Raw genomic sequence first — 23,846 nt, forward strand, 5'->3', positions numbered from 1 at the left:
TCTAAGGTTTAATGTAGGGCCAGAGACAGAAATGAGTGGTCACTAACACACACACACACACACACACACACACTTTTGTGTGTACTGGTATAAGAGCCCTGGCCCACACATTTCTTAGAAAATTCCAGGTGGCTGTGTGACAAATATTAGGCAACAAATGCAGCAGTATGGGATTAGAAATCCGCACCCCAGGCCTCTGGGAACTTATCTTAAGTGTGTGGAGAGGATGACAGCTGCTGGTCCTCTTAGCCTTCCCTTTGCCTTGTCCAGCCCGGGTGGCTCTGCAGCCATTCCAAAGCCACCTGCTTCCATCCGCCCTCCAGTTGAAGCGCTCCCCTCTCAACCTTGACCTACACCTTGTTGGAGCTAAGCACAAGGACATCTCCAGGCCATATTTCCAGGGTGGTCAATGGGAGAAGCATGCAGCAGAACGCAGAACTGCAGTCTGATGGGACCTCGCCATCGACACCATATCCCCAACGTCTTGCCTCCATCCCCAAACAACCAGTGCATGTTTGAGAAAAGTTAAGCTGTTTTATTTCACAGGATAGCTCCACATCAAACCAGCAGGCACCATCAGAATACACAACAGAGGATCCAATCAGACACTCTATAGGACGGGCGTTTGGTTGTAAAGTAGAGATGATACTGGAAAGAGGGTGACACTTATGTCACACGGGGACAGGCAACCAGCAATTTCTTAGGGTGGTTTCGGTTTTTTTCTGTCGGAACTGGGGGAGGAAGGAAACCAAAGGAAACGAAAGAGACCAGCCACTCTGAAGCAATCAGAACGAAACCTACTGCCAAACCATGTAAACAGTCGTGGTGCTAAGAACCAGGGCCTGAGCAGCAGGACGAGCCAGGATGGACCTCTGTCTAAGGAAGGGAAGGGAGTGCCCTCAGCTGGAGCTGGCTCGAGGGACAGCACTGCTGCTTGCCAGGGACAGTTCACACAGGAAGGGGGAGGGGTCAGCAAGGGGCAGCAATGGCCATTTGGCCAGTCCCAGAGGATGGCAGTTCAACCTCAGAGAGGACTCGGATGACTCTGCCTGGCAGCAAAGTCCTCCCCCCACCACACACCCCTGGGCAATTTTGTGAAGTGTGGAATTTTCTGCTTGGAATTCTCTTGGGAAGAGAGGAGACACACCCCCCCCCCAGCACCCGGGAGGTTGACATGAAGCGTCAGCATTAGCTCTGCACAGCAGAAAATCAAGGAAGCAACACCCGGCTCTCCTTTCTGCCTTTTCCCTCCCCAGTTCGCAAGGTGCCTCCCAGTCCTGCACCAGGCCCCACTGCCACTCTTCCCTGTGCGGGTTCTGCAGGAGAAAGAGGCATTGGCTCTGATGTGCAGCCAACCCCGTGTGAGTTAGGGATAGAAAGACTGCGAGGAAGTTAGTCTTGCAGTTTCTCCTTGCGCTATGCACGGAGGAGGACCAGGTCCCCAGAAGCCTGCTGCAGCCTCACCCCCTGAAGGAGAAAGACAAACACCCAACAAGGCACTCCAGGGCGTCGGGCAGAAGGAGCACAGCCTCGCCCCTCCTCCACGGACTCCCCTGCCGACACCACACACCACTTTTAAGTGTCTGTAAGGCAGATCTCTGAACTGCTGGGTCCAGCCGGTAGGGAGCCAAAGGACGGTTCCGTTTCCCTCTGTCTTGTCCCACTCTGATCTCATCATTGGATAGAAACCTGCCGTCCCTTGGGAATCCATGTCTCTCCTGACCCCTGGCTTAGTGACTTCAGGGAGAAGACTCTAACCACAAAGTCTTTCTTCTTCCCCCAGCCCATACTTTCTTCCGATTTTGCGCTCTGTCCTGTTCAAAAGGCGCTTCAAGGTGAGAAAACGTTAGCACTGAAAACAAGGAAAGACAGGGAGTTTTCATCCACTCCCCAAAGCTCAGAGCAGCTCTTTTAAGAGAAGAAAGGGGGGCGGAGAGAGGAGGGAGAGTGGGCTGGAAGCACGGCTTGTTTTCAATTTTATCCAAGAAAGGTCTTTAGCGGCGGCTGGGCCATAGACTCAGGAAATTAGACCAGGAATTAATTGTCTTTGGTCAGTTTGCAATGAACATCTTGCTGGTTCATTCCTAGATTCGACTGAACGTCGCTTATACACAAAGACAGAAGGCTTGACCTTGGGGATAAGTCAAAGGTTAAGAAGTCATTCCATGGAGCAAAAGAAAAGAGAAAACAAATGCCCGTTATCAACTAACTGGTCTGCACAGCTTTCAGTGGTGGCGATGAACAAGTAGCCAACACCTCGCCTTGCACAAGTGGCTATATTGAGAACTACTAACTAGGTAACTATCCCCCCTCCCCACTTACTGTACACTTAGGTTTCTGGTATTTGTTTTTACATCAATCTATCTACTAGGTGCAAAGATTTGGTGAGTGGTGTTGGCCATAATTGTAGCCTTTTTTTTTAAATTACAGTTTCACATTTGAACAGTTACTTTCCAGCATTGAAGCAAATACAGCAATATATAGTGGACTAAGACAGGCAGGAGGTGGGAAGGGAAAGCCGAGGGTCACAGGACAGTGACAGGCTGGGTGGATGGTGCAACATGGCAGAGACATGCAAGGTGGTGGTGAGGAAGGGAGTGGAGAGGAAAGTATTTTTCCATCTTATCTGCCCCAAGGCTCAGCTTTGGGACTGGAGGAAAGGGGAATGGTAAAGCATGCTTCCCTCCATGTAAACTCTTCAGCCATTTGCTGATGGAGAAGGAAAAAAAAAAGAAACAGCTGCTTAAAGAAAACAGCTAAGGCTCTGCCTACAGACAATTCAGGGAAAGGCAGGTCTGTGTTCAGTAAGGAAAAATGGAATCACCATTTCAGAGAAAAATCCACACAGCCTAACTGATGTTGCAGGTGTCAGGCAACCGATTTGACTATGGTGGTGCTTGCAGCCAGAACATGTTGCATGGTGCCTGGAAGGTGACTGAAGCCTGGGAACTGTATCCTAGCTGATGAGTGACCTCTGGAGCCTGGTATGAACTTTGCTCTCAGCCATCTGTAGAATCTTGGCCAGGTCCCAGCATACCCTGGGGTCTTACTCTCCTTAACTAGTGACTGGGGTATCTTCTTGTGCTGAAAAGCAGCACAGAGCTGGCCCTTCACTCCCGGGAGCTACAAGAGCAGGGCGGCTGGCTGTAGGTCAAGTTCATCATGGGTCGCTCACTGGTATCCTTAAGGCCTCCTTCTACTCTGTGGTCTCCAAGTCAGTTCTGTAGGACAGAGACAGTGACTGCCCCACACACCCAGGTACGAGTGATTTACCATAGGCCCAAAGGAGGGAGGAAACGGAATGTTCTGGGAGGAAGTGCTTTGATGGCATTCTCAGCATCCATGGGTGCCCGGGGTCCATGCTTCCGGGCTCTCAGTGAGCTGCTAGGAAAATTCTATTGCCTAGTGCTTCAATGCCATTGGGAGATTCCCAAAGGTCTGGATGGCTTTGGGTCTGACAGCCTATGTTTCCTCCTGAGCAGAGGAGCACCAGTATTGTACAGCGTCCTCCAGCCCCCTCCTCCTCCGACCCCCCTGGCTACCTCACCTACACCAGATCTTCACACTCTTGGGGCAGCAGTGTGAAGCTGAATAAGGTGGAGGGCCACAGTGAGCCATGCAGCTGCTATGGAAGAATGGGACTGAGGCTCTGGACTTTGACTCCAACCCTCAGAAGGAGAAGAGGAGAGGAGAGAAGAGAGGAAGGGAGGGGAGGGAAGAGAGGGGAGGAGAGGAGAGGAGGGGAGAGGAGAGGAAAATAGGGTAGAGCCCCTAGGCTTAGCATAAAGGGATAAATACAAGTGGCCCTGTTAGGATGGGATTCGCCCGTGCTCTCCTGTCCAGAAGCGGCCTGTCTCTGGGAAATGGAGACATCAGAACAAGAGGTAAAATGGACTCAAGTGAGAGCATCTCAGAAGGCCTTTTCCCAGCGAAGAGGCAACATGCCTCGTTCCTTACCATGGAAAATCACAGCCCTCCTTTCTCTATCATTTCACCCACATTAAATGCTCTGGAGAACATGGAGGAAGGGGAGAGGACAGGAGGCTGTTTTCCCCGGCATAAGCTCAACTAAACGGTGATCTCTAGCGAAGAAATTGCCAAGACTTGTCCACCTCAGCCTCCGGTCTGATGGGGCAGTGTTGGCTCATGGCCTACCATGGCCTGGTGTCAAATGAAGACAGTGTGACTCAATGACTCCTTGCCTGCTTAGTTCCAGATCTGACACAGTATAATTAGCAGAACGAGGAAAAGAGAAAATTAAATATTTGAAGATGATATAAGTTAAACCTCTACAGTTACCACAGATTTATTCCTAAAGCATCTCTAGGTTTTGAAGTATTCCACATCGCTGTTTTTGTCTTGTTCTTCCCCTTCCCACCCTGACCACACACAGTACTGTGCTACAGTGAGACTTAGGGGTCACCATCCCACGTCCCGATTCCACAGGCAAATACAGGGTGCCATGGCCAGGGGACTTCTTACCAATTCCTCCCGGGCTTTTGGGGACAGAGTTGGCCTTTGGCCTCCGAGTGGAAGATCAGGGTCTCTGGGGTAGACGAAGGATTTTCTATGAGGGGTTCCCCACCTCTGGAAGCAGCCTGCTTGGGGTACCCCCATGCCCCACCCTGCCCTTGGGGGGCAGACTGTTCTGGAAGGCCACGACTTCTGGAGACAGTGGGAGACTGTTTCTGTCTTTGTTATTCTGCAGGTTAGTGGTATATTGCTTCATTTGCAGTTACTGTGGGCCCTCTTAAGTTCTCCCAGAAAAGTCCCTGCAAATCCCACCAAATAACTCAGTGGGAGACGTTTGGTGGCATGGGTCTGAGGTAAATCTAAGTTTCATAAAAAGAAAAAGGAGATACTATATACATTTAGCATGTGTGTACGTTCAGATCTAGTATATGTATATAGATGCATAAATATATATACACACACGCCTGCAGACATATACATACATATATATGGATACATATGCATGTGCATATACACACACACATATAGATCCATATGCAGAGAGAATGTTGAGAGAATATTCTTCCAGTGGTGATGGGCAGGCCAGGCTATTAGCATGTTGCCCGGATCTTGGGAATGGCTACCCTCGGTGGCTCCTGCTCCAGCATTCCTCTAGGCGGCTGTGCAGGAGAGGTCTGTGGGCTGTGCATGAGTGTGAGCATCAGCTAATGCCTGGGCCCCTGCCCTCCACAGACACACACCCTTCCAGGCTGAACTCCTGGGCCCTGCCCTCCGAGGCCCCCCAGGCCCTGGCAGGCCACAGTGGGGGCCCGTGGTGGTGTCGCCTGGCCTGCAGGTCACATGGTGCCAGACTTGTCCGTGGAGCTGTTGGGGAACATCTTCTCGGTGGGCGTCACGGCCGGGCTGCCCACGCCCGAGCTGCTGCTGCTGCTGGACCGGTGCTGGACCACAGGGCGCACGGGCCGCATGGGAGGAGGGCGCAGCTGGGCACCAGCCAGGCGGGCGGACAGGGCGGGCTTGAAGGTGGTCATCATCTCCGTGGAGGAGCTGCTGCTACGGCGCATGGCGGCGTCGGGGTCTCGGATGACAATGGTGTGCAGGGGGCTGGCGGGCTCCGAGCTGATGGGGCCCGGCGGGTTCTTGAGGGGCTCCAGGGTGTCCAGCACCACATCCGGCGCCTGCTTCACGGTGTTCTGCCGCTCCAGCTCCCGCAACTCGTGCAGAGCTGTGCTCATGGTCTTCTCGATGTCCTGGGGACACAGACAGCACTCTGGTTAGGGTGGAGGGACAGTCTGTGTCCTCCCAGGCTGCTGACCAGCCGTGGGCCTTCCTGGGGCAGGGGGAGGCCGTGAGCCTCAGGGAGGATCAGGTCCCCAGGATGTCTTATAACCCAGTGGGAGAATGGGGGGGGGGGTCCAACTCTGCCCCCTGACCTGCTCAGAAGCTGACTTCACAGAGACATGGCCAACCAGTGGGAAGACAGGAAGACAGGCGGCAGTTCTAACGCTGGATCTGCCACTTCTTTGCTCTAGGATCTCAGGTAACTTACTGTTCAGAACCTCAGAGCGTTGGTGAATGTGTGAAATACAATCTCCACAAAGAATGCAGGATGACAATATGGTCAGCACTCAGATATAACGGTCACAATCACAGTGGTACAGTACCAAACATTGAGCACCAAAACCCAGACTCTTTCCACTAACATTTCTTCAGTCCTCACATCCACAAGAAAGGAACAGCTACACTCCGCTCACAGGGGAGGAAACAAGCTCAGACTGCTTAAATGACTTGCCCAGGGCCATTCAGCTAATTAGCAGCACAGCCCCATCCTAAACCAAGGGAATCTGGCTTGAGTCCCAGAACCTAGCCATAGTCAGGCATAAAAGGACCATAGGTATTAAAATTGGCCTTACCTAGGCATTGTACCCCATAATTTTTTGCAATGATATGTCAACTTTAAAGGCTAAAAAAATTATTTGCCTCTGGGGAACATCAGGATGCTTGCAACGTTCATTGAAGATGGAGAAAATGTGACTTCTGTCTCTAACGTATGATCAGAAAACATCACCTTTAACACAAAAAGTGGAGATTCTCAAATGCTACAAGAATTCTTACTGCCTGAAATCCCCGGCTGTAATTACATTTGTGAGCTCATCAGCATGAGAGCATTCTCAATGAGAGTCTGACCTTCCAGGCCAGCTTGGGCATGTCACCAAATGGTTTTGCCAGCATCCAGTCCCTAAGCTGGACACAGGACTGCATCTGGACGGTGAGGAAAGACCACACAGCACCTGCTGGCTGTATCACCCACCTCGGGAGAGCCCCCACTTCCCTAAGCACAGCCCTGCACTTGGTGGGCCTGTCGCAGGCCACATTCATGGTGGAGATGGAATGAGAAGATGGATAGAATGACGCTTTGGAAACTACCAGAGAGCGATTCTTCAACCCTCAGCGCCCAGCCTTGACTCATGTGATGGGAACCGGGCAGGCTCTGCATCCAGCTAATGCAAGAGGACCTGCTCAGGCTGCAGCCCGGAGTCCAGTGTGGCTGTTGAAGACACAACAGGGCCACTGCTTAACACCCTTGCTGACAGGCATGGCGCCAGCCTCATTGAGAAACAGGAGCTATGAAGACCTGCTAGCTCTTCTGCAAATCCCAAGACCAGCCCTGAAAGAAATGCACGAATCTGGTGAGACCGGTACAACTGAAGCCTAGAACTGCTGTGGCTGGCTTCCGCCCTCTGAGTTTCCTACATTTTCCCCTTCTCCAGTCTGCAGGCTGCCATCTGGGGGCCGCGATGGCCCAGGCTGGCCACGTCAGGGTTCATGGCAGGCTCTGGCTTATCCTACTGTCCCAAATGATGCTTGCCCTTCCTTCCCTTTCCCTTCCTTCCTTTTCTTTCCCTTCATTTATTTCCTCCCTCCCTCTCTTCCTTCTTCCTTTATTTCCTCTCTCCTTCCTTTTTCTCTTTGGTGGTACTAGGGCTTGAACTCAAGGAAGCCTCACACTCAGCTTGCTTGCCTAGCTGGCACTCTGGCCGGGCCTTCGGCCTAGCCTTTTGCTGGTTATTTTGAAGATGAACTCTTGGAAGACTTTTCGGCCTGGGCTGGCTTTGAACTGAGGGTAGCTAGTCTTGCAAGTGTGAACCACCAGCACCCAGTCCTAATAAACTGCTTAATAACTAACCTCAGGTGTCTTGTTCCTCTATGATATTTATCTAGTTCCCTATAATACTGGCAATTTTAAGAAGGAGACTTGGATCTCCAGATGCTGGTGATGCTCCAAAAAAAAAAAAAAAAAGAATACGGTCCTTTCCCTGCCTGCTACATCCCCTCCTGCAGGGACACAGCTCCCTCCCCATCTCCCCATAACCTGCCCCGTCAATGCCCTCTATCCTGGCAGCGAATCTCATACTGCTGTTTCCTCTGTTTGCTAGAGCCCAGTGTGAGCTGAAGGGTGAAACTTCAATCATTAACATGTAATTAGCCCCTCCCATCTCCTACCCTAGCAAAGTGAGAGCCTGAAAGATAGAAAGCCAGAGGAAGGGGAGAGGAGTGGTTTAGGCAGGAGCCTGGCATTAGTGGTCAGCCGGGTGGAGAACTGCAAGGTGATGGAGGGCAGGGCGGGACAGGCGGCCACTTGTGCCTCACTCGATGACAGAGCTGCATGTGTCCAGCTGGGTGAGAGATCTAAAGCCTCATGGACATGATGACACTGGCAAATGGCCAACTCCATCTGCTAACACCAGCTCCCCTCTGTAGTCTGCCATCAAGCCTATGCTGGTCCATGTCCTCTTGCCTCATTGCACAGCTTGCCACAGTGCTCTTTTACCTCTGTCACTGAAGGGCGCTCTCCAGTGGCAGCTGTTGGGTCAGGGGCTCTGTAAGCATCGCACACAGAGAACACATTTAACCCTCCCTCAATGTGTTCTGTGGGTTGGGCTTCCAAAATGCCCTGCAAATAAAATTTCAAGAAGTCTGGGAGACAGAGTGGGCCCTGTTAGGACTGTTGGAGATTGACAGTGTAGTTCAATGAAGTGGATGTTTCTAGAAAACCTTGGATCTGAGCCCTTCACCTTTGTCAGACCAGCATTCCAAAAGTGACATTGGTCTCTGAACTTGTCCTCTCACCTCACTGGTGTCCTATGGGACTTGTCTGCTGTGGGACCTTCTAATAGAATCACTACTCTAGACTGCATTAATTACTCTCCTCCTCTTCCTCCTTCTTTCTTCTTCTTCTTCCTTCTTCCTCTTCCTTTGCTTCTTCCTCTTTGTCCTCCTCTTTCTCTTGTTCATACTGGGGTTTAAATTCAGAATGTCTGGACCTGGACTTACACAGCTTACCCCCTCATGCTGACTGGGTAAGTTGGAAGATAATGGTGGGTGCTAGGGTGTTGTTTCTCAAGAATGGAAGACAAAATTGCCTGCCTACTCTGTTTGACCCATGTCAACCTCTGGAGGGGGTTGCAGCCAAGCCAGAACCTATGTTATGGGTAGGAGTTGTAGCTGCTGATGAGTTCTTTCTTTCCTTCCTTCCTTGTCTTTTTTTTGTGCCAGTATTGGGGCTTGAACTCAGGGTCAGAGTACTTTCTCTTAGCTTTTTGCTCAAGACTGGTGCTCTACCACGATCTGGCCTCACTTCTGGCTTCTTGCCGGTTAAGCAGAACTAAGAGTCTCACAGAATTTTCTGTTGATACGACTTTGAACTGTGATCCTCAGAATTCAGTCTCCTGATAGCTAGGATTACAGGCATGAGCCACTGGTGGCCTGGCTTGATGAGTTGTTTCTGTGCTGGGAACCCCCTGGAATTCCACCTGAACTCCACTAAAGACACAGCTCACAGGCCCAGCTCCACCACAGAGTTCTCACTAACTGCAAGGCTCTGGGGGTCTCCGGCTGCTATCTCCTAAACAGAAAATGACACCAGGACAAGGCACATAATGAGCCTCTCCAATTTCAGACAGAGAAAAAGAGACATAGACAGAGAGATAAAGGACACTCCAGGAAATAGAAGTATCAAAAACAAATGTGGAACTAGTTAAACAAATCCTTACGTATAGTCCTATTCATTTGATAAATGTAAAAAAAAAGTTCATACAGATTTCTCATCTAAATAGAAAAAAAGTATCACCATGGAAGAGCCTGAACATTCTTGCCTTCCAGATTCATCTACTTAGTTCTTCTACCCACTGTTTGGGTCTGAGCTTGTGTCTTCCCAAGGGGCTCTCACGGTCTAGGTAGAATTCCTACATCTCAGGCTCTCAAAATACCACTGCTCACCCTTTAAAGATATTCAACCTAACCCTACCCGCCATACCACGGCTGTGCTGTATCCCGGCTGACAGCACTTTCTTCTCTAAACTGTGAGCTTGCAAGGGCAGGACTGAACTCTGTTGGAGGCTTTTGTTGTGCTTTCATCACCCAGTATGGTGACTCTTACCATGATCGTAACAGATGTTCAAGCAACATGTGTTAATAAATGAATGGAAGAATGAGTGAAAGATGGGTAGATGACTGAATGAATGGTAACATCTTGAGGAGAGCCCTTCCCTATCCCTCTCATCCAATCTGGGCTCGGGAAATCTTCAGCCACGAGAACCCAAATTGGTGGCTGCCTCCAACCAGCCCCTGCATGGGTAGGAAGGCCAGGCCATGGGCGGAGGCCAGCCCACGGTCTCCTTTTCTGTCTTCGCCTTGAGCCTGGCAAAGCCTGCTGTGGTTTCTCGCTGGGCAGTTCCCACCCGCTGTCCCTGGGGCCTGGCTGTCATGGCTGCTTTCTGTGGCCCTTACTTCTGCCAGGGCCTCTGCCTCCAGGGACTTGTGGTCCCCCAGGCTGCTGTGCCGGGTGGAGCTGCAGGCCGACCTCATGGAGAGCCCCTCTGAGAGTGCCTTCTTGTCAGGGAAGTTGATGCTGCCGGCGCTCCCAAATGTTGCCATCCTCCTCTTCTCGGGGCTTTCGATCCGGCCCCGGGTGAGAGGGATTTTGTGGGGGCTGCTGGGGCAGGCGGCAGCTCGGGGTGGCGTGTCTATGCTGGGACCCAGGCCCCGAGGTGGGCTGTGGGTGTCGCCCCCGCTTCGACGCCTGGGGATGGCTGCTCCATCTGACCGTAACCGCACTCTGCAAAGGACCAGGGGGTGGGAGGGGCACGGAGCACAAGTCAACCCTGGCCTGGCCATCTTGGCATGGGCCAGTCAACCCCCTTGCCACGGCTACATGCTACTCTAGGAGGGGTACAGTGAAGCCTCGTTCAGCCACACTGCACAATTGGGCAAGGGAGGGTGTGGTGGCACCTGCTCGCCCTGCCTGGGGGAAGCAGGGAGCTCTAGCTCATCTAGGGGAAGGTCAGGTCAGGAGAACTTCACCCTGGAAAGGCTTTGGTGAGGGGCAGTTGGGGTAGTGATGCATTTGCAAGTTGTTCAGACATCGCCATGATTCCAGTGGGATTCTCAGTGGTCTGACACTTCGAGGCTTGACTGTACCAAAAAGTTAACCAGCACCCCGTGAGCATGGACACAATCCCTGGGAAACAAAACCTAGTCACTGCTGTCACCCCCCACCCCCACCCCTAGGCTTCCCAGATGGGTGCAGGCTTTTCCCAATCCTGGATCCACAAAACTAGTCCTTGAAGAGTGAAAGCCAGGTCCTGGCATGTGGACTTGGATGGCTTCCCTGCTCAGGGAGGCTCTGAGAGGTGTGTATGGAAGTTCTGCCCTGTGTCTGCCATCTGCCTTCCTGTGCTCTTTGGAAGATCCATTCTATTCATCGCCCACCTTTGAGTGGGTTTGAAAATGCCTTGAGGAAAAAGGATGTGGGGCCAGGAAGGGGAAGCTGGAAGTGAGGCAGGGAAGGATGGTGTGCTGGGAATGGGGCCTAAGTTCAACGTGGTAAGAGACACTTTGGCCCCCATGCCCCCCCCCCCAGCCAAGCTTAGCAGGCCTGTGGACATCCCAGCAGGGACCAAAGCACAGGGTTGAGGAAGAAGCATGGAGAAAGAACACGAAGGGAAGAGATGAGAGGGGGAAGAGGGAGAGGAAAAGAGAGGCAGCAAAAGACACTGTCCTGCCAGGAGCTGGGGAACCATGACTTTTTGGTTTACTTTTCTCAGCCCTCCATCCCCCTTCCCCAATTCTATCATCTAACAGCATCTTGAACTGAACAGAACACGCCGAGGAAAGGCACAAGGAGTCTAGCTGAAATACAATCATAAATGGATGCTTGCCTCTTTAGCAAAGACCAGCACATGAGGACTGGTCACATGACCCTTCCACTGGTGGAAGCACAGAATATGCCATTTTGAGTCCGATAATGAAAGCAATGAGAAACTATCAGCTTTTCTTTTCTTTGTCCTTCTCTTTATACTTATATTTTTAAAAAGCAGCATATGGTGGACTGTAACCTGTCCCCAGAATGATACGTACAGATACTTGCAGATAGAAAGGTCATATGACTCAGTCCTGCCCCTGCTATGTGGAGAAATGGACAGATTTGCTCCTGCCCAGTAAGTGGGTAGAGCTGAGCACCAATCTCCCCACCACATGAGTAGGTGGGAGTTGTTTATGTGCTTAATTCAGGAAGTATATGAGCTGCTTTACATTTTTAAAATACTGTATAGCAACTCAAGTCTTCCACAGAGAGCTGGAGGGAGGTGCAGGGAGGGGAGGGAAATATGCCAACTCCTCTCTCACATCGTCATCATCATCATCGTTACCATTTCTGAGGCAGAGGCTCACTATGCAGCCCAGGCTGGCCTGTTATTGTTAAGTAAAAAGCACTGAATTCTCTACGTTCATCTTTTCTTCTTCTCCACTCCCTACCCAAACAAAGCTGGCTCATTTCGGACTTGGCTCTCTTGAGCCAGGTCTAGCCAGCCCACCAACGTCACAGCTGTGGGAGCCAAGGGCTACAACAGTCCCTTCCTCTCTTTTCCACTCTCTTGCTTCTCTCAACGTCAGACACAACCCACATGGTACTAACAGAAAAGAAAAAAAAATGAACCCGCATTTCCTACCGGCCCATCACCCCCCCAAAGCCATAATCCGAGATATGCTCTGTGGGAGACTGGAGGTCATTCTTGGAGGAGGCCTTGTCATCCAGGAGTGGCCCACTGCTGGCCTCACTGTCAGCCTTCTGGCTCAAGCTGTCCGAGAAGGCATCGTCCCTGGTGAGAAGAGAGACATGAGTCACCGGAGGCTCCCCCCCCCCAGCCTGGCGCTCTGTGCCCAAAGCTCAGGAAGAACCACCTTCCCACCACCTGTGCTCAGGACAAGGCTCCGGAAGCCCGTCTCTAGCAAGAGACGCCCTTTTGTCCCACCATTCCTACTTTCCTCCCCTTTTCTAGCTTGTTCTTTTCTGCAGCCGCTTGGGCTACGAGAAACTCTATGCTGGAGGTATGTGCTAGAAACACAGGCTGAGCAGAACCCAAGTCTCTCAGTCTCCATGTAGCCATAGGAGAAGTGGTTCAGGACAGAGTAAGGAAAGAAGAGGTGTGTCTTTCCATCACTGTCCCATCATCCTAGGGGCAGGACAATTGCGAGCGGGCTCAAGCTTCTTGGGGTCTCGTGCTAGCCTCTTCCCATAGCTCCCTCCCTTCAGGGACTTGTCCACGCTGTCAGAGGCCTGGGGATCTCCACTAGGGCATTCTTCTCACTGTTTGCTTGGCCTTGTCCTTTGTCTACCCATGACCTTTCCTTCTGTCACGAAAGCACAGGCTTTTGGTTGCCTTCTGTGAAGCTGAACCAAGCAATGGTTTCTGTGACACATCAGCTGCCCTGAGCCAGGAATATGTCCACAGGAGGAGACTTCAATGGCCCCAAAAAGATGGGGAGGTGTCAGCTGTGGGAGATATCCTATAGGGATAGGCATTTGGGAAGCAGACATTCTTTTTAACCCTTGAAAGCATGAAGTGCTCCATTAACTGGAAACAGGGTGTGTTTGTTTCAGAGCCACATCTGGAGTGAGAACAGTGGACAGTGAAGAGGTGGTAAGCTGCCACTGGCCACTGGGAAGCAGAGGAACAGGGGAAAATCCACTGGGTACTAAGAACCATGGCGGGTGATGAAGGCTCTGGAGCTTGTCTGATAGAGCTGGATTGTGGCCAGAGGCACTAAACACTAGCTCCTGATATTACGAAGGATAAGCAAGTCACATTTGCAAGTGGATTACCATTTAGAGGAAGGTAACGTGTGACCTTGTCTTACAGAACATTAAGCACATTGTATCTGGGAGAACAAATGGCCAGCATTCAGTCTAGTGGTTCCAGTCCACTGCCCACTCCAGACATTATTAATCTATCACCACATTCTTCTCAGAAGGCCCTAACTCCTACTCACATGTCTTGTACAACTATGTACTGATGAGGGATGAGTCCATCCACACCGTTGTGCCGGCCCTCCCACCAGTCCTCTGAGGCACGGTGGTACAGGAGAAGTGAGGCCCCCTTCTTGAAGGACAGCTCGCGAGGGGACCGACCCACATAGTCAAACTTGGCAATGGCTTCAATCTGCTCCACTTCTGGAAGGAAATCAAGTGAGAGAGCAGCCATGAGGTCAGAAGAGGGCCAGCCCAGGAGTCTCCCGCACATGGCCCTGGTTTCTATGAGGATGGCAGGCAGCGTGTCCAGTGAGAACGCTGGATGAGCCAGGCCTTGGGATGGTGGATCCACCTTCTACCACGTGACTCTGGTAAGCCATTGGATGCCTCAGAATGGCCGGGGAACTGGTAATACCGCAGCGTCCACTGCCCCTCTTGTGCTCAATATTTTAACAATTATTAAGACCCAATGGAAGAAACTTCTTTCTTTTTACACCTGAGATCAAGTTCTGTTTCTTTCCCATACGCCCTTTCCTCTTGGTCCACTTACAATACTTTCAGTGTTTTTTAAATTTCTGAGAGGTCAAACAGATGGCGTGTGGGAAAAATGTGGCATATAATTTTTAAGGGTCACCAAAATTTTCAAAGTTCACTGTGTTTTTTATGAAAAAAGTTCAGTTAGGTTGAAGCCCTAACCTGATGTGATTATATTTGGAGATAAGGTCTTTAATGAAGTAATAAAAAGAACTAAGGTATCACTAAGTGAGTTCTAAAGGTGCAGCCCTAATCCAATAGCACTGTGCTATTGAAGGGCAGGGAGTTTGGACTAGAGGTAAGAATGCTTGCCTAGCATGCATGAAGACCTGGGTTCGATTCCTCAGTACCACATACATAGAAAAGGCCAGAAATAGTGCTGTGGCTCAAGTGGTAGCGCTCTAGCCTTGAGAAAACCCAAGGACAGTGCTCAGGCCCTGAGCTCAAGCCTAGGACTGGCAAAAAAAAAAAAAAAAAAAAAGGAAGCGACATGAGCCATCTCTGTGCATAAACTCAGTTAGTTAGTGGCAAGTCAGGGAGGCAGGCCTCACAGAAACCAGCCCTAAAGCAGCTCCTCTATCATGTCTAGTCTCCAGAACTATAAACTGTCTCCTTTTTTTTTTAAAGCTGATCTATGGTTAATCAATCTGGTTATATTGTTTGGGCAGCTCTAGTATATGAATACAGTCTCATCCATACACTTTATTGTGAGAGAGGAAGAATTCTTTGGGTCACAGTTTAAACATGACTACTCATAAAATATTTATTCTTCTTGGATCAACAACAGGTTAAGCAATGGGCTTATGGTTTTTGCCCTCCTGCTGACCAGCTCTGTCATTTTCTTTCTTTTTTAAAAAAATTATTATTACTTTGGTCAGTCCTGGGCCTTGAACTCAGGGTCTAAGCACTGTCCTTGGGCTTTCTCGAGGCTAGAACTCTACCACTTAAGCCACAGTACCGGCTTTATTTTTCTATGTATGTGGTACCAAGGAATTGAACCCGGGTCTTCGTGCATGCTAGGCAAGCACTCTACCACCTGACCAAACCCCCGGCCCCAGCTCTGTCATTTTCTGTTTATATAATCTCAAGCAACTTAAGACTATCTGAGTTCAAGTTCTGTCTTAAGAACTGAAATAGTCCTTCTGGAATGTGAAAGTCCATCTATTGGTTTTGCCTTTTCCCCAGCTCCCAGAAACCACTAGTAACTACCCTTCCTGTTCTCTTAGAGTATGTGCTGAGAACAAAGATATAAGATATAGTTTGAAGCCAGCCTGGGCAGAAAAGTCTATGAGATTCTTATCTCTGGTTAATCAGCAATAAGCCAAAAGCAGAGGTATGGCTTAAGTGGTAGAGGACTAGCCTTGAGAGAAAAAGAGAAATGAGAGTATAAAGCCCTAAGTTCAAGCCCTATACAAGTTACACAAAGTGGGGGGAGGGGAGTATCTCCAGACCGTGTAAAAGCATTCCATGACTACTGTGGGTCCTAGACATGAATGCCTGCATGAGCTGCATGAGATCCTTCCCATGTAAAATAAAATGAAAACGATGTAAAAGTAAATATAATCCAGAGTGGATATCATATCCATTTTCTCTCCTATATTTTAAAAAGAGAGCTAAGGATCATAGTTCAAAGCCAGCTCCAGTAGGAAAGTCTGTGTGGCTCTGATCTCCAATTAATGACCAGAAAGCTAGAAGCAGAGGTGTGGCTCAAGTAATAGAGTACCAGCCCCGAGCCCTGAGTTCAAGCCCCAGGACCAGCACAAAACGAAAGGAGACAGTGAAGGGAGACCCTTCAAATACCATGGGCCCTTGCAGTGCGCTCACTCTTCCTGGAAGACAGGCCTGGACTGCTCTGAGGGTGGCTTGCTGCCTTGGGGAGCTGGGTCTGTGTGCAGCAGCATTATGGGTGGCCTGAGCCCAGAATCCCAGCTCACTCACCTTCATCGCTGGTGTGAGGCTCCGTGCCATTGTCATGGTCAACCTCATCAATGGTGCCTGGCTCACTGTGTGGGCTGTCACTGCAAACAAACACAAGAAAAGGACTTGTTGGGGGGCCATACATCCTCACACTCCTCTGGGTCCCTACTTGGCAGGGGCCAGCCTTGGAGCATCTCATCCTGTCTTTTCTACATAATATCCCCTGCTCCTAATCCCCTGCGGAGAAGCTTCCCAGAATATCCTGGTCAGGCTTGTGCTAGCCCTGGCATTTGCTGGGCTATCTTGAACAAGTGTGTCCCCCAAACTTCATGTGCTGGAAACTTCATCTCCAGTGCAATCGTGTTGGGAGGTGGGTTGAGCAGGTGATGTGGTCAGGAGCGCTCTGCCTGCCTGCATGGATGGATGCTGTAAGAGCAGGAGTGGATTACTTATCATGACAGGACCATAGTAAAAATGACTGATAAACTACCCCCTTCCCGATTCACTTACTCTTGCACTTTCTTGCCCTCCTACCTTCCTCCTGGATGAAGTAGTATGAAGTAGTTTCTAGAATCCTGGAGCTTCAAAACTTTCTGTCCATTACCAATTTCCCTCTCCAGAATTCTGCTGTAGTGGAGAGAGGATGACAATTTCTTCCTCCACACAGCAATGATAAAACCCTGCCCAGAAGAGCAAGGGCCCCTGTATTACTGAGAGTCAGTGCCCCAGTCCTGACTGCTTGTCTTTCAGGTGTGCAAACACGTCCCGTAAGGTGAAGAGGCAGAACCAGGGCTGCTTCATCTTCTGTGTGTAAACACGAAGGCCAGTCCAGGTGGTCAGAACAGCCTGGCAGATGTGACCATGCTGATCAAATCATGTCATTCACATACTGGTACAATCTCAACCCTGCTGTTAAGATTATAAGCTTCTTGAGGCCAAGAAGTTTATAGTCATCTGGTCAGGTTTTTGCGCACATGTGCACGTGTGTGTGTGTGTGTGTGTGTGTGTGTGTGTGTGTGTCTGTGTGTCTGTGTGTCTGTGTGTGCATGTATTGGTCATGAGGCTTAAACTCAGGGTCTGGGCATTGACCTAAGCAGTTTCACTCAAGGCTAGCACTCTATCCCTTGACCCACAGCTTCACTTCTGGCTTTTTGATAGTTAATTGAAGATAAGAGTCCCTCTCTGGTCTTTTTGCCCAGGCTGGCTTTAAACTGCAATCTTCAGATCTCAGCTTCCTGAGTAGCTAGGATTTTATGCCATGTGTTAGGCAGGAGGATTGCCTCGATAAGTCAGGCGGACAAGGTCCTGAGCCTCACTGCTCACATTCTACAGAGAAGGACAAGGAAACCAGCCAGTGGATAAGACACTTGTCAGCTAGAACAGTGTGTTGTAGGAAAGAAATGAGCAGCGTGTCAGGGATGGCTTCTCAGAGGAGGGGTTGTTTGCAATGTCAAGTGAGCTTTGTGCTGAAGAATTCTCCTTGTCCCCTGGATAAGGTTCTGGCTCCATCTAACCTGTGAAGCCCACTGCCTCTCAATTCTCTATCTTCCCATCCCATTTCACTAAACATTCCAACCTGGGAGATTTATATATAGAGATCTTGTCTCAAACATAAAAAATAAGACAAAACAAAACCCAAACTTTCTGGTGGTACATGCCTCTAATCCCAGGCTGGGAGATGGAGAGAAGGGGATTGTGGTCTGATCGAAGGCTGACCCAGGCAAAAGTATTAGGCCCTATTTCAAAAACAAATTAAAAGAGAAAGCACTGGGGATATGGCTCAAGGGGCAGAGCAAAGATGAGGGCCTGAGCTCAATATCCATACTGTAAAATCAAGTAGGGGAGGGGAGAAAGATTAAAAACAGTTGCTGTTTTGTATTTTTTAAACCCTCCCTTGTAGAAACCTGCAGCTGTAGCTGTGCATCTTCCTGGGAATAAAGAAACAGCAGCCGCCTTTGGTGAGTTTCTCTTGCTTGTATGCTCAGTTTCAGGCTTTTGCTACATTTCTTTTCATGGAGTCTTCTTTTTTTTTAATTAGAAATTTTAACTTTCTTTTTTTCAGTCCTGGGCTTGGGCTCAGGGCCTGAGTACTGTCCTTGGATTTTCTCAAGACTAGAGCTCTACCACTTGAGCCACAGCATGACTTCTGGCTTTTTTTCTATGTATGTGGTACGAAGGAATTGAACCCGGATCTTCATGCATGCTAGGCAAGCACTCTACCAATAGGCCAATCTCCAACCCCCCCTCCCCCGTAGGGTTCTGATATGTGTATATCCTATAAAACAAAATCTTGGGGGCAAACATATCTCCTTAAGCATTTATCCTTTTCTTCTAGTATGGGTGAGGGATGTATGCACAGGGACTGAATCCAGAGCTTTAGGCATACTAAGCGCTGAGCCACCTCCTTGGTCCCTTTATCAGTTTTTAATGATGAGAGATTCCTTCTTTCTAGCTTTCTGAACTAAATAGTATATTACTGTTACCTACCCTCACCCCTTCGTTGCATCTTCAGTTGGTTCTTTTTTTTTCCTGACTGCACATATTAAGGCTAGACTTGGTTTTGAAAAGGTTTTAAAGTTGACCAAGACCGGATGCAGTCTCAGGAAATATGACCCAACTAGCGACCGTCAATCTGGAGTGGAACACTCCAGAAGCTTGTCCCAGGCCTAAGCTGGAACACCTGGGAAGGAGAAGCCCTTTTCCCCCCTGAGGCTTCTCAGAGAATGGGTTACAAAGCTGGAGTTGTGAGACATCCTCTTGTAACTACCAAGGGGAAGGAAGCCAGTATAGAAGAAAGCAAAGCTAAGGGATGGGGATTGTAAGACCAAATCCTGACAGTAAGAGTTGGGCCCCCAGATCCACTCACACCTGACTTCTTAGTTAAGTAAATCCACACATTCATGTTTGACATAGACACCTTGTATTTCTACTCCCTGTAACCCACAGAATCTCGAGGAATGTACCTCCCTCTCACGTAAGACTACATGAAGCTCAAATGAGAAAATGCATGTAGAATAGAGGCTCTAAGAGCAGAAGGTGTCGGGGAGAGGGCTTGTCATTATTTAGTTAGCATCAGAGATGATGAGAATAACATTAAGAGGCATAGCATCTTACCAATATTCTTCCCCTCCAGCCATGCATTTTTCATATACGGGTCCCTCTAGCTCCCGGGGGCTGGGAAAGATGGCTTCATGATGGATGATGATGGTTTTGATGACTTCATTGACGTGTGCCTGGCAGGACACGGGGTCCTGCCCATCAGGGATGTGCATGAGGGTGGGCCCGAAGCAGATGGCCAGGTTGTAGGGGTCCATCATGTTCTCGTCGCTATACTGGGAGAGGCTAGGAGAAAGCAGGTACCCACGAGTCACCTGGGAGAGGCCAGTCCTCCTCACGGTCCCCGCCTTTTGCGGGGAGGACTCTACTCAAATCCAGGGTGGTTCACTGTTCTGCTGTGAACACAGGACCACCTGCAAATGCGCCAGAACACCCTCTCCCAACAACAGGAGGTCAAGACAGGGGCCCGTCAGCAAGGCACTCACTGGTTGAGGAAAGCGAAGAGGTATCTCATGACCACGATGACCGCCCGGGGCAGGGTGATGAGGATTTGCTGGATCTGGTGCACCCTCTCGGCTGGGTTTTCCAGTTCTGTAACATAGAAGGGTTTGAGGGTGCCAGTCTTCCTCAGGGGGCACAGCATCAAGTGGGACAGCTGTCCCACCTTGCACATCAGTCCATGGGGCCTAGCTCCCTTGGAGGGTCCATATCCAATCCTGGCTTGACCATCAAAATGTCCCAGCCCTCGGCACAGGACAGGTGAGAGCATGGTCTACCTAGAACCAATCAGAACGGATCCTAGGACTTTCAGCAGAGAGACCTCACAAAGCCGAGCCTTTGAGCCTGGGGAGAGCGAAGTCTGGATGGTTGGAGGCCAAGGAAGGAGCTTTGTGGGTTTTTTTGGTTTGTTTTTCCTGTGCGGGTTCAGGGAGTTTGAACTCATGGCCTAGGCAATGTCCCTGGGCATATTTTGTTTGTTTTCTCTACCACTTGAGCCATACCTCCACTTCTAGATTTTGTGTGTATGTGAGTAGTGATAAGAGTCTCACGGAGTTTTCTGCCTGGGCTGGCTTTGAACCCTGATCCTCAGATCTCCTGTATAGCTAAGATTACAGGTGTGACCCACCCACGCCTGGATAAAGATATTTACTTTAAAAGGAAATTTTACCTTAACCTGTTAGTGAGAAACAGGGACCATGGGCCACAGTCAGGGCCTGAAACAGCGTGGAGTATCAAACCACGTAAACCCCACTTTCTCCTACATTCACATACCCCTGACAAAGTTAATCCACAAGTTAAGCACAGGAAGAGAGTAATGATCCCCGTAGCTAACAGTAGAACAATGTTAAGTCAGTGTAATAAGTTTTTGAAAAATAAACTATTTCTAGAATTTTTCACTTAGTATTCTCATAAAGCAGTTGAATCAGGGACTAGACTTGGAAACCAATACCACAGAAGGAGACAACTGTACAATAAGAGCAACCAAATATAGTTACCAAATTATAGGTAGTCATTGTTGCCTACCATGTTTCCAGAGACTGAGCCTGGCTTTGTGTGTTCAGAAAGGAAGTTGACGTATATGTGTTATGTCTTCTCTTTGGTATAATCACAGGGTTGGAAAGAAACTGAGAAGAAACTTTCTCATGCTGTGACTTGAATCAAGCAATGTCTTGCTCATGATCTGTGCTAGAGACTGACCTTCTTGTCTACTCAGGGCACTGCATTGAAAATAGATTAGCGGGGCTTCTCAAAACACTGGCTGAACAAGAGACATGGAGTTTAAACTAGGCCTCTGTGGTCTGGGATTCTTAAGTCATAAGTTATGGGCTGCAGCAAATCTAAAAAGATGGGCAGGAAGTAGTAAAGATGATCCATGGCTTTGCACAAAAACATAAGAGAACTCAGGTCCCTCCCCTCCCCACCCCCTTTCTCTCCTTGTCAATTCCCAGGATGTGCTCCTGGCTGAAGATAACTCACTATGTCCTGGAAGAAGCATAGCAGTGAAAGTGGGAGGGACCAACTCTTCTCTAAATCCAATGATAACTCACTATGTCCTGGAAGAAGCATAGCAGTGAAAGTGGGAGGGACCAACTCTTCTCTAAATCCAATACAATTAATGTGCTCAAGCTAAAGGCTTATTTTTTTTTAATATCCCCAAAAGGTACTTTGGATCTGAGTCTCTTACAGCCAAGATGCCCTTAACCCTACCCCCAAGCTGGGCTCTTCCTGACTTAATGCACTGAAACACAACAGTTAAGAAGGTCTCATATGCTACCAATGTCACTTATTCCTACCGTTCCCTTTGCGTGCTCTCACCTGACCCCCAAACCTTATGTGACTCTTTAACACCCAACATGGAAAGCTCTTTCACATCTAACTTCCCTTCTTGCACCCTGCACTGGTCAGGACATCCTTCTGCTGGCCCTGATGGTTTGTGCCTCTAACTTTGCCTAGGATTCCCTGTGTAACTGCTAGAGATCTGCTCCCATGGCTCTCTCAGGTCCCGTCTACAAAACTGAGCCTTCCTTTGCTTCTCCTCTAAGATCCTTCCTTATTGGGAATTTTTTCACGTACATCAGCCCTCTCACTGATTTCTAAGGTCACACTTTCATGGCATCCTTCCTTGGTAGCTGGCACAATAAGAAAGCTCTATACAGGATGTGATGGCTCCACTTGGGAAATACTTACTAATAGTAGATATCAAATCTTGAAACCTTTCCTTAGGAAAGAGTGGGTTTTCCAGTCCTCGGAAATACAGTTTTAAAACACCAGCTACTGAGTTGATATCACGCTCGTTCTGATCATCCACAAGGGGGTCTTCACCTGAATGGAAACAAGAAATGAGGCTTTCGCTTGGCGAGAAGGTAGAGGATCTACAGATAGCAGATCCGGTGACCTGTGTTACCCTGTACTGGAGGAAGGGGAAGGGGACAAATCTCCCAATATGACTCCTTTTTCCTCCTAGAAGGTTAGCTTCCTCTGGAACTTCCTCTTTGAAAATGTTCAACTCTTCCAAGAAATTTCAGTAGTAAATGACAACTCACTACACTTAATGCTCACCCTATTTGCATTCACCGTGGCTCAGTGATTTGAGAATATATCTCTTAAGAATGAGGATATTTTCACACAACCATAAATAACATTATATACCCAGGGACATGAACGATCCATTCCCAAATAATGTGTCACATATAGTCCAATGTTTTGAACTCTGGAACATTTTGGCTTTGAGATCCTTGGGTGAGGGATATTTAAGTTGTAGTAGGAGTAGGTAAAACAGGAGTTAGCTTTTTTTTTTTAAATGTATATAAGGGAGCAAAAAGATTTTGATATTTTTCAAAATCTGTGGTATAAAATAATCCAGCTGTGAGCGGGATAAAGTCATTGGTGGTGAAATGAGGAAGAGATATATGCACTTGGCTTTTGAAAACCACTGGGAGCCAAGAGCTCTGAAACCTCTGTCAACATGTACCCAGCCTCCTCCCCCACTTTCCATACAGCTGGAGACAGACAGTTCACACCCACCTCTCTCAAAGGAATTTTTTATGTCATTAACTTCAACCTGAGACCCTGGAACTCTGAAGATCCCCTGCTGTTGGAGTCCTAAAAAAGAAGCAAACAAAAACAATCAATAACACAAGACTTGAGTTCAGCAGGTCACTGGGGACACTGGAGACTCTCCAGATTTGTCCCTTTTTCCTCTGCCCCCTCCTCCTCGTCCTCCTCCCTTCCTTGTCTTCTTGCTCCTCCATGGCACCACTTCTGGCTTTTTTGAGTGATTTATTGGATATAAACCACCTCCTGGCTTTGACCTGCTGTTCTCAGCCTCCTGAGTAGCCAGGAAGAGAGGCAGAGAAACCAACACCAAATGAATGAGTCATTTCTGCCAATACTGATGCCTTTCCTTCATTCAGAAAACTTTTTCCTTTAAGAAAGGCAGGCTTCCATATAATGAATGACTGTTGTCCTTAAGGTACTATGTTATCTCTCATCTCTTTTGCTGTCCCTTGGTTATCTCATATTGTTACAGTATCTCACTTTGTTACCTGATATATCGGATATATTTGTATTTGGTTATTTGAAATAGGATAGGGAAGGGGGGAAAACAAGATGAGGGGTGGGGGTGGGGGGGAGGGAAATGGGGACCAAGACATGTGAAAGGGTATCAATGTATGTGAATTAATGCACCATCTATCTGGCAAATATCATGTAACCCTTCTATTAATTATAATAAAAAATATATGAAAAAAAAAGAAAGGCAGGCTTCACATGTAATGAGTGACTGTTGTCTTTAATGTACTATGTTATCGCTAATCTCTTTTGCTGTCCCTTGGTTATCTTATATTGTTACAGTATTTCACCTGGTTATCTGATATATTGCATATATACTTATTTGGTTATTTGAAATCGGATAGGGAAGGGGGAAAACAAGATGAGGGGTAGAGGTGGGGGGGAGGGAAATGGAGACCAAGACATGAGAGAGGGTATCAATGTATGTGAAGTAATGCACCTTCTATCTGGTGAATATAATGTAACCCTTCTATTAATTATAATA

General features: G+C 48.7%; 1 protein-coding gene across 3 annotated transcripts in view; it reads right to left on the reverse strand.

The window, feature by feature from the left end:
- Positions 1-1,295: 1,295 nt before the first annotated feature.
- Srgap3 (SLIT-ROBO Rho GTPase activating protein 3) overlaps positions 1,296-23,846 on the reverse strand; it is a 169,320-nt gene continuing 146,769 nt past the window's right edge. For all 3 annotated transcript variants that reach the window (XM_090323892.1, XM_090323891.1, XM_090323890.1), the window contains 9 exons: positions 22,817-22,894; positions 21,980-22,114; positions 19,777-19,882; positions 19,349-19,576; positions 16,256-16,335; positions 13,804-13,984; positions 12,483-12,632; positions 10,264-10,591; positions 1,296-5,723 (listed from right to left, as the gene is read on the reverse strand). In XM_090323892.1, the coding sequence (XP_090180018.1) occupies positions 5,310-5,723; positions 10,264-10,591; positions 12,483-12,632; positions 13,804-13,984; positions 16,256-16,335; positions 19,349-19,576; positions 19,777-19,882; positions 21,980-22,114; positions 22,817-22,894 (1,700 nt within the window). In that variant the 3' untranslated portion in view covers positions 1,296-5,309. The remainder of the gene's footprint in view (positions 5,724-10,263; positions 10,592-12,482; positions 12,633-13,803; positions 13,985-16,255; positions 16,336-19,348; positions 19,577-19,776; positions 19,883-21,979; positions 22,115-22,816; positions 22,895-23,846) is intronic.

Source organism: Megascapheus bottae, chromosome 33, assembly GCF_031878675.1.
Source record: "Megascapheus bottae isolate mThoBot1 chromosome 33, mThoBot2.hap1, whole genome shotgun sequence".
Lineage (NCBI taxonomy): Eukaryota > Metazoa > Chordata > Mammalia > Rodentia > Geomyidae > Megascapheus > Megascapheus bottae.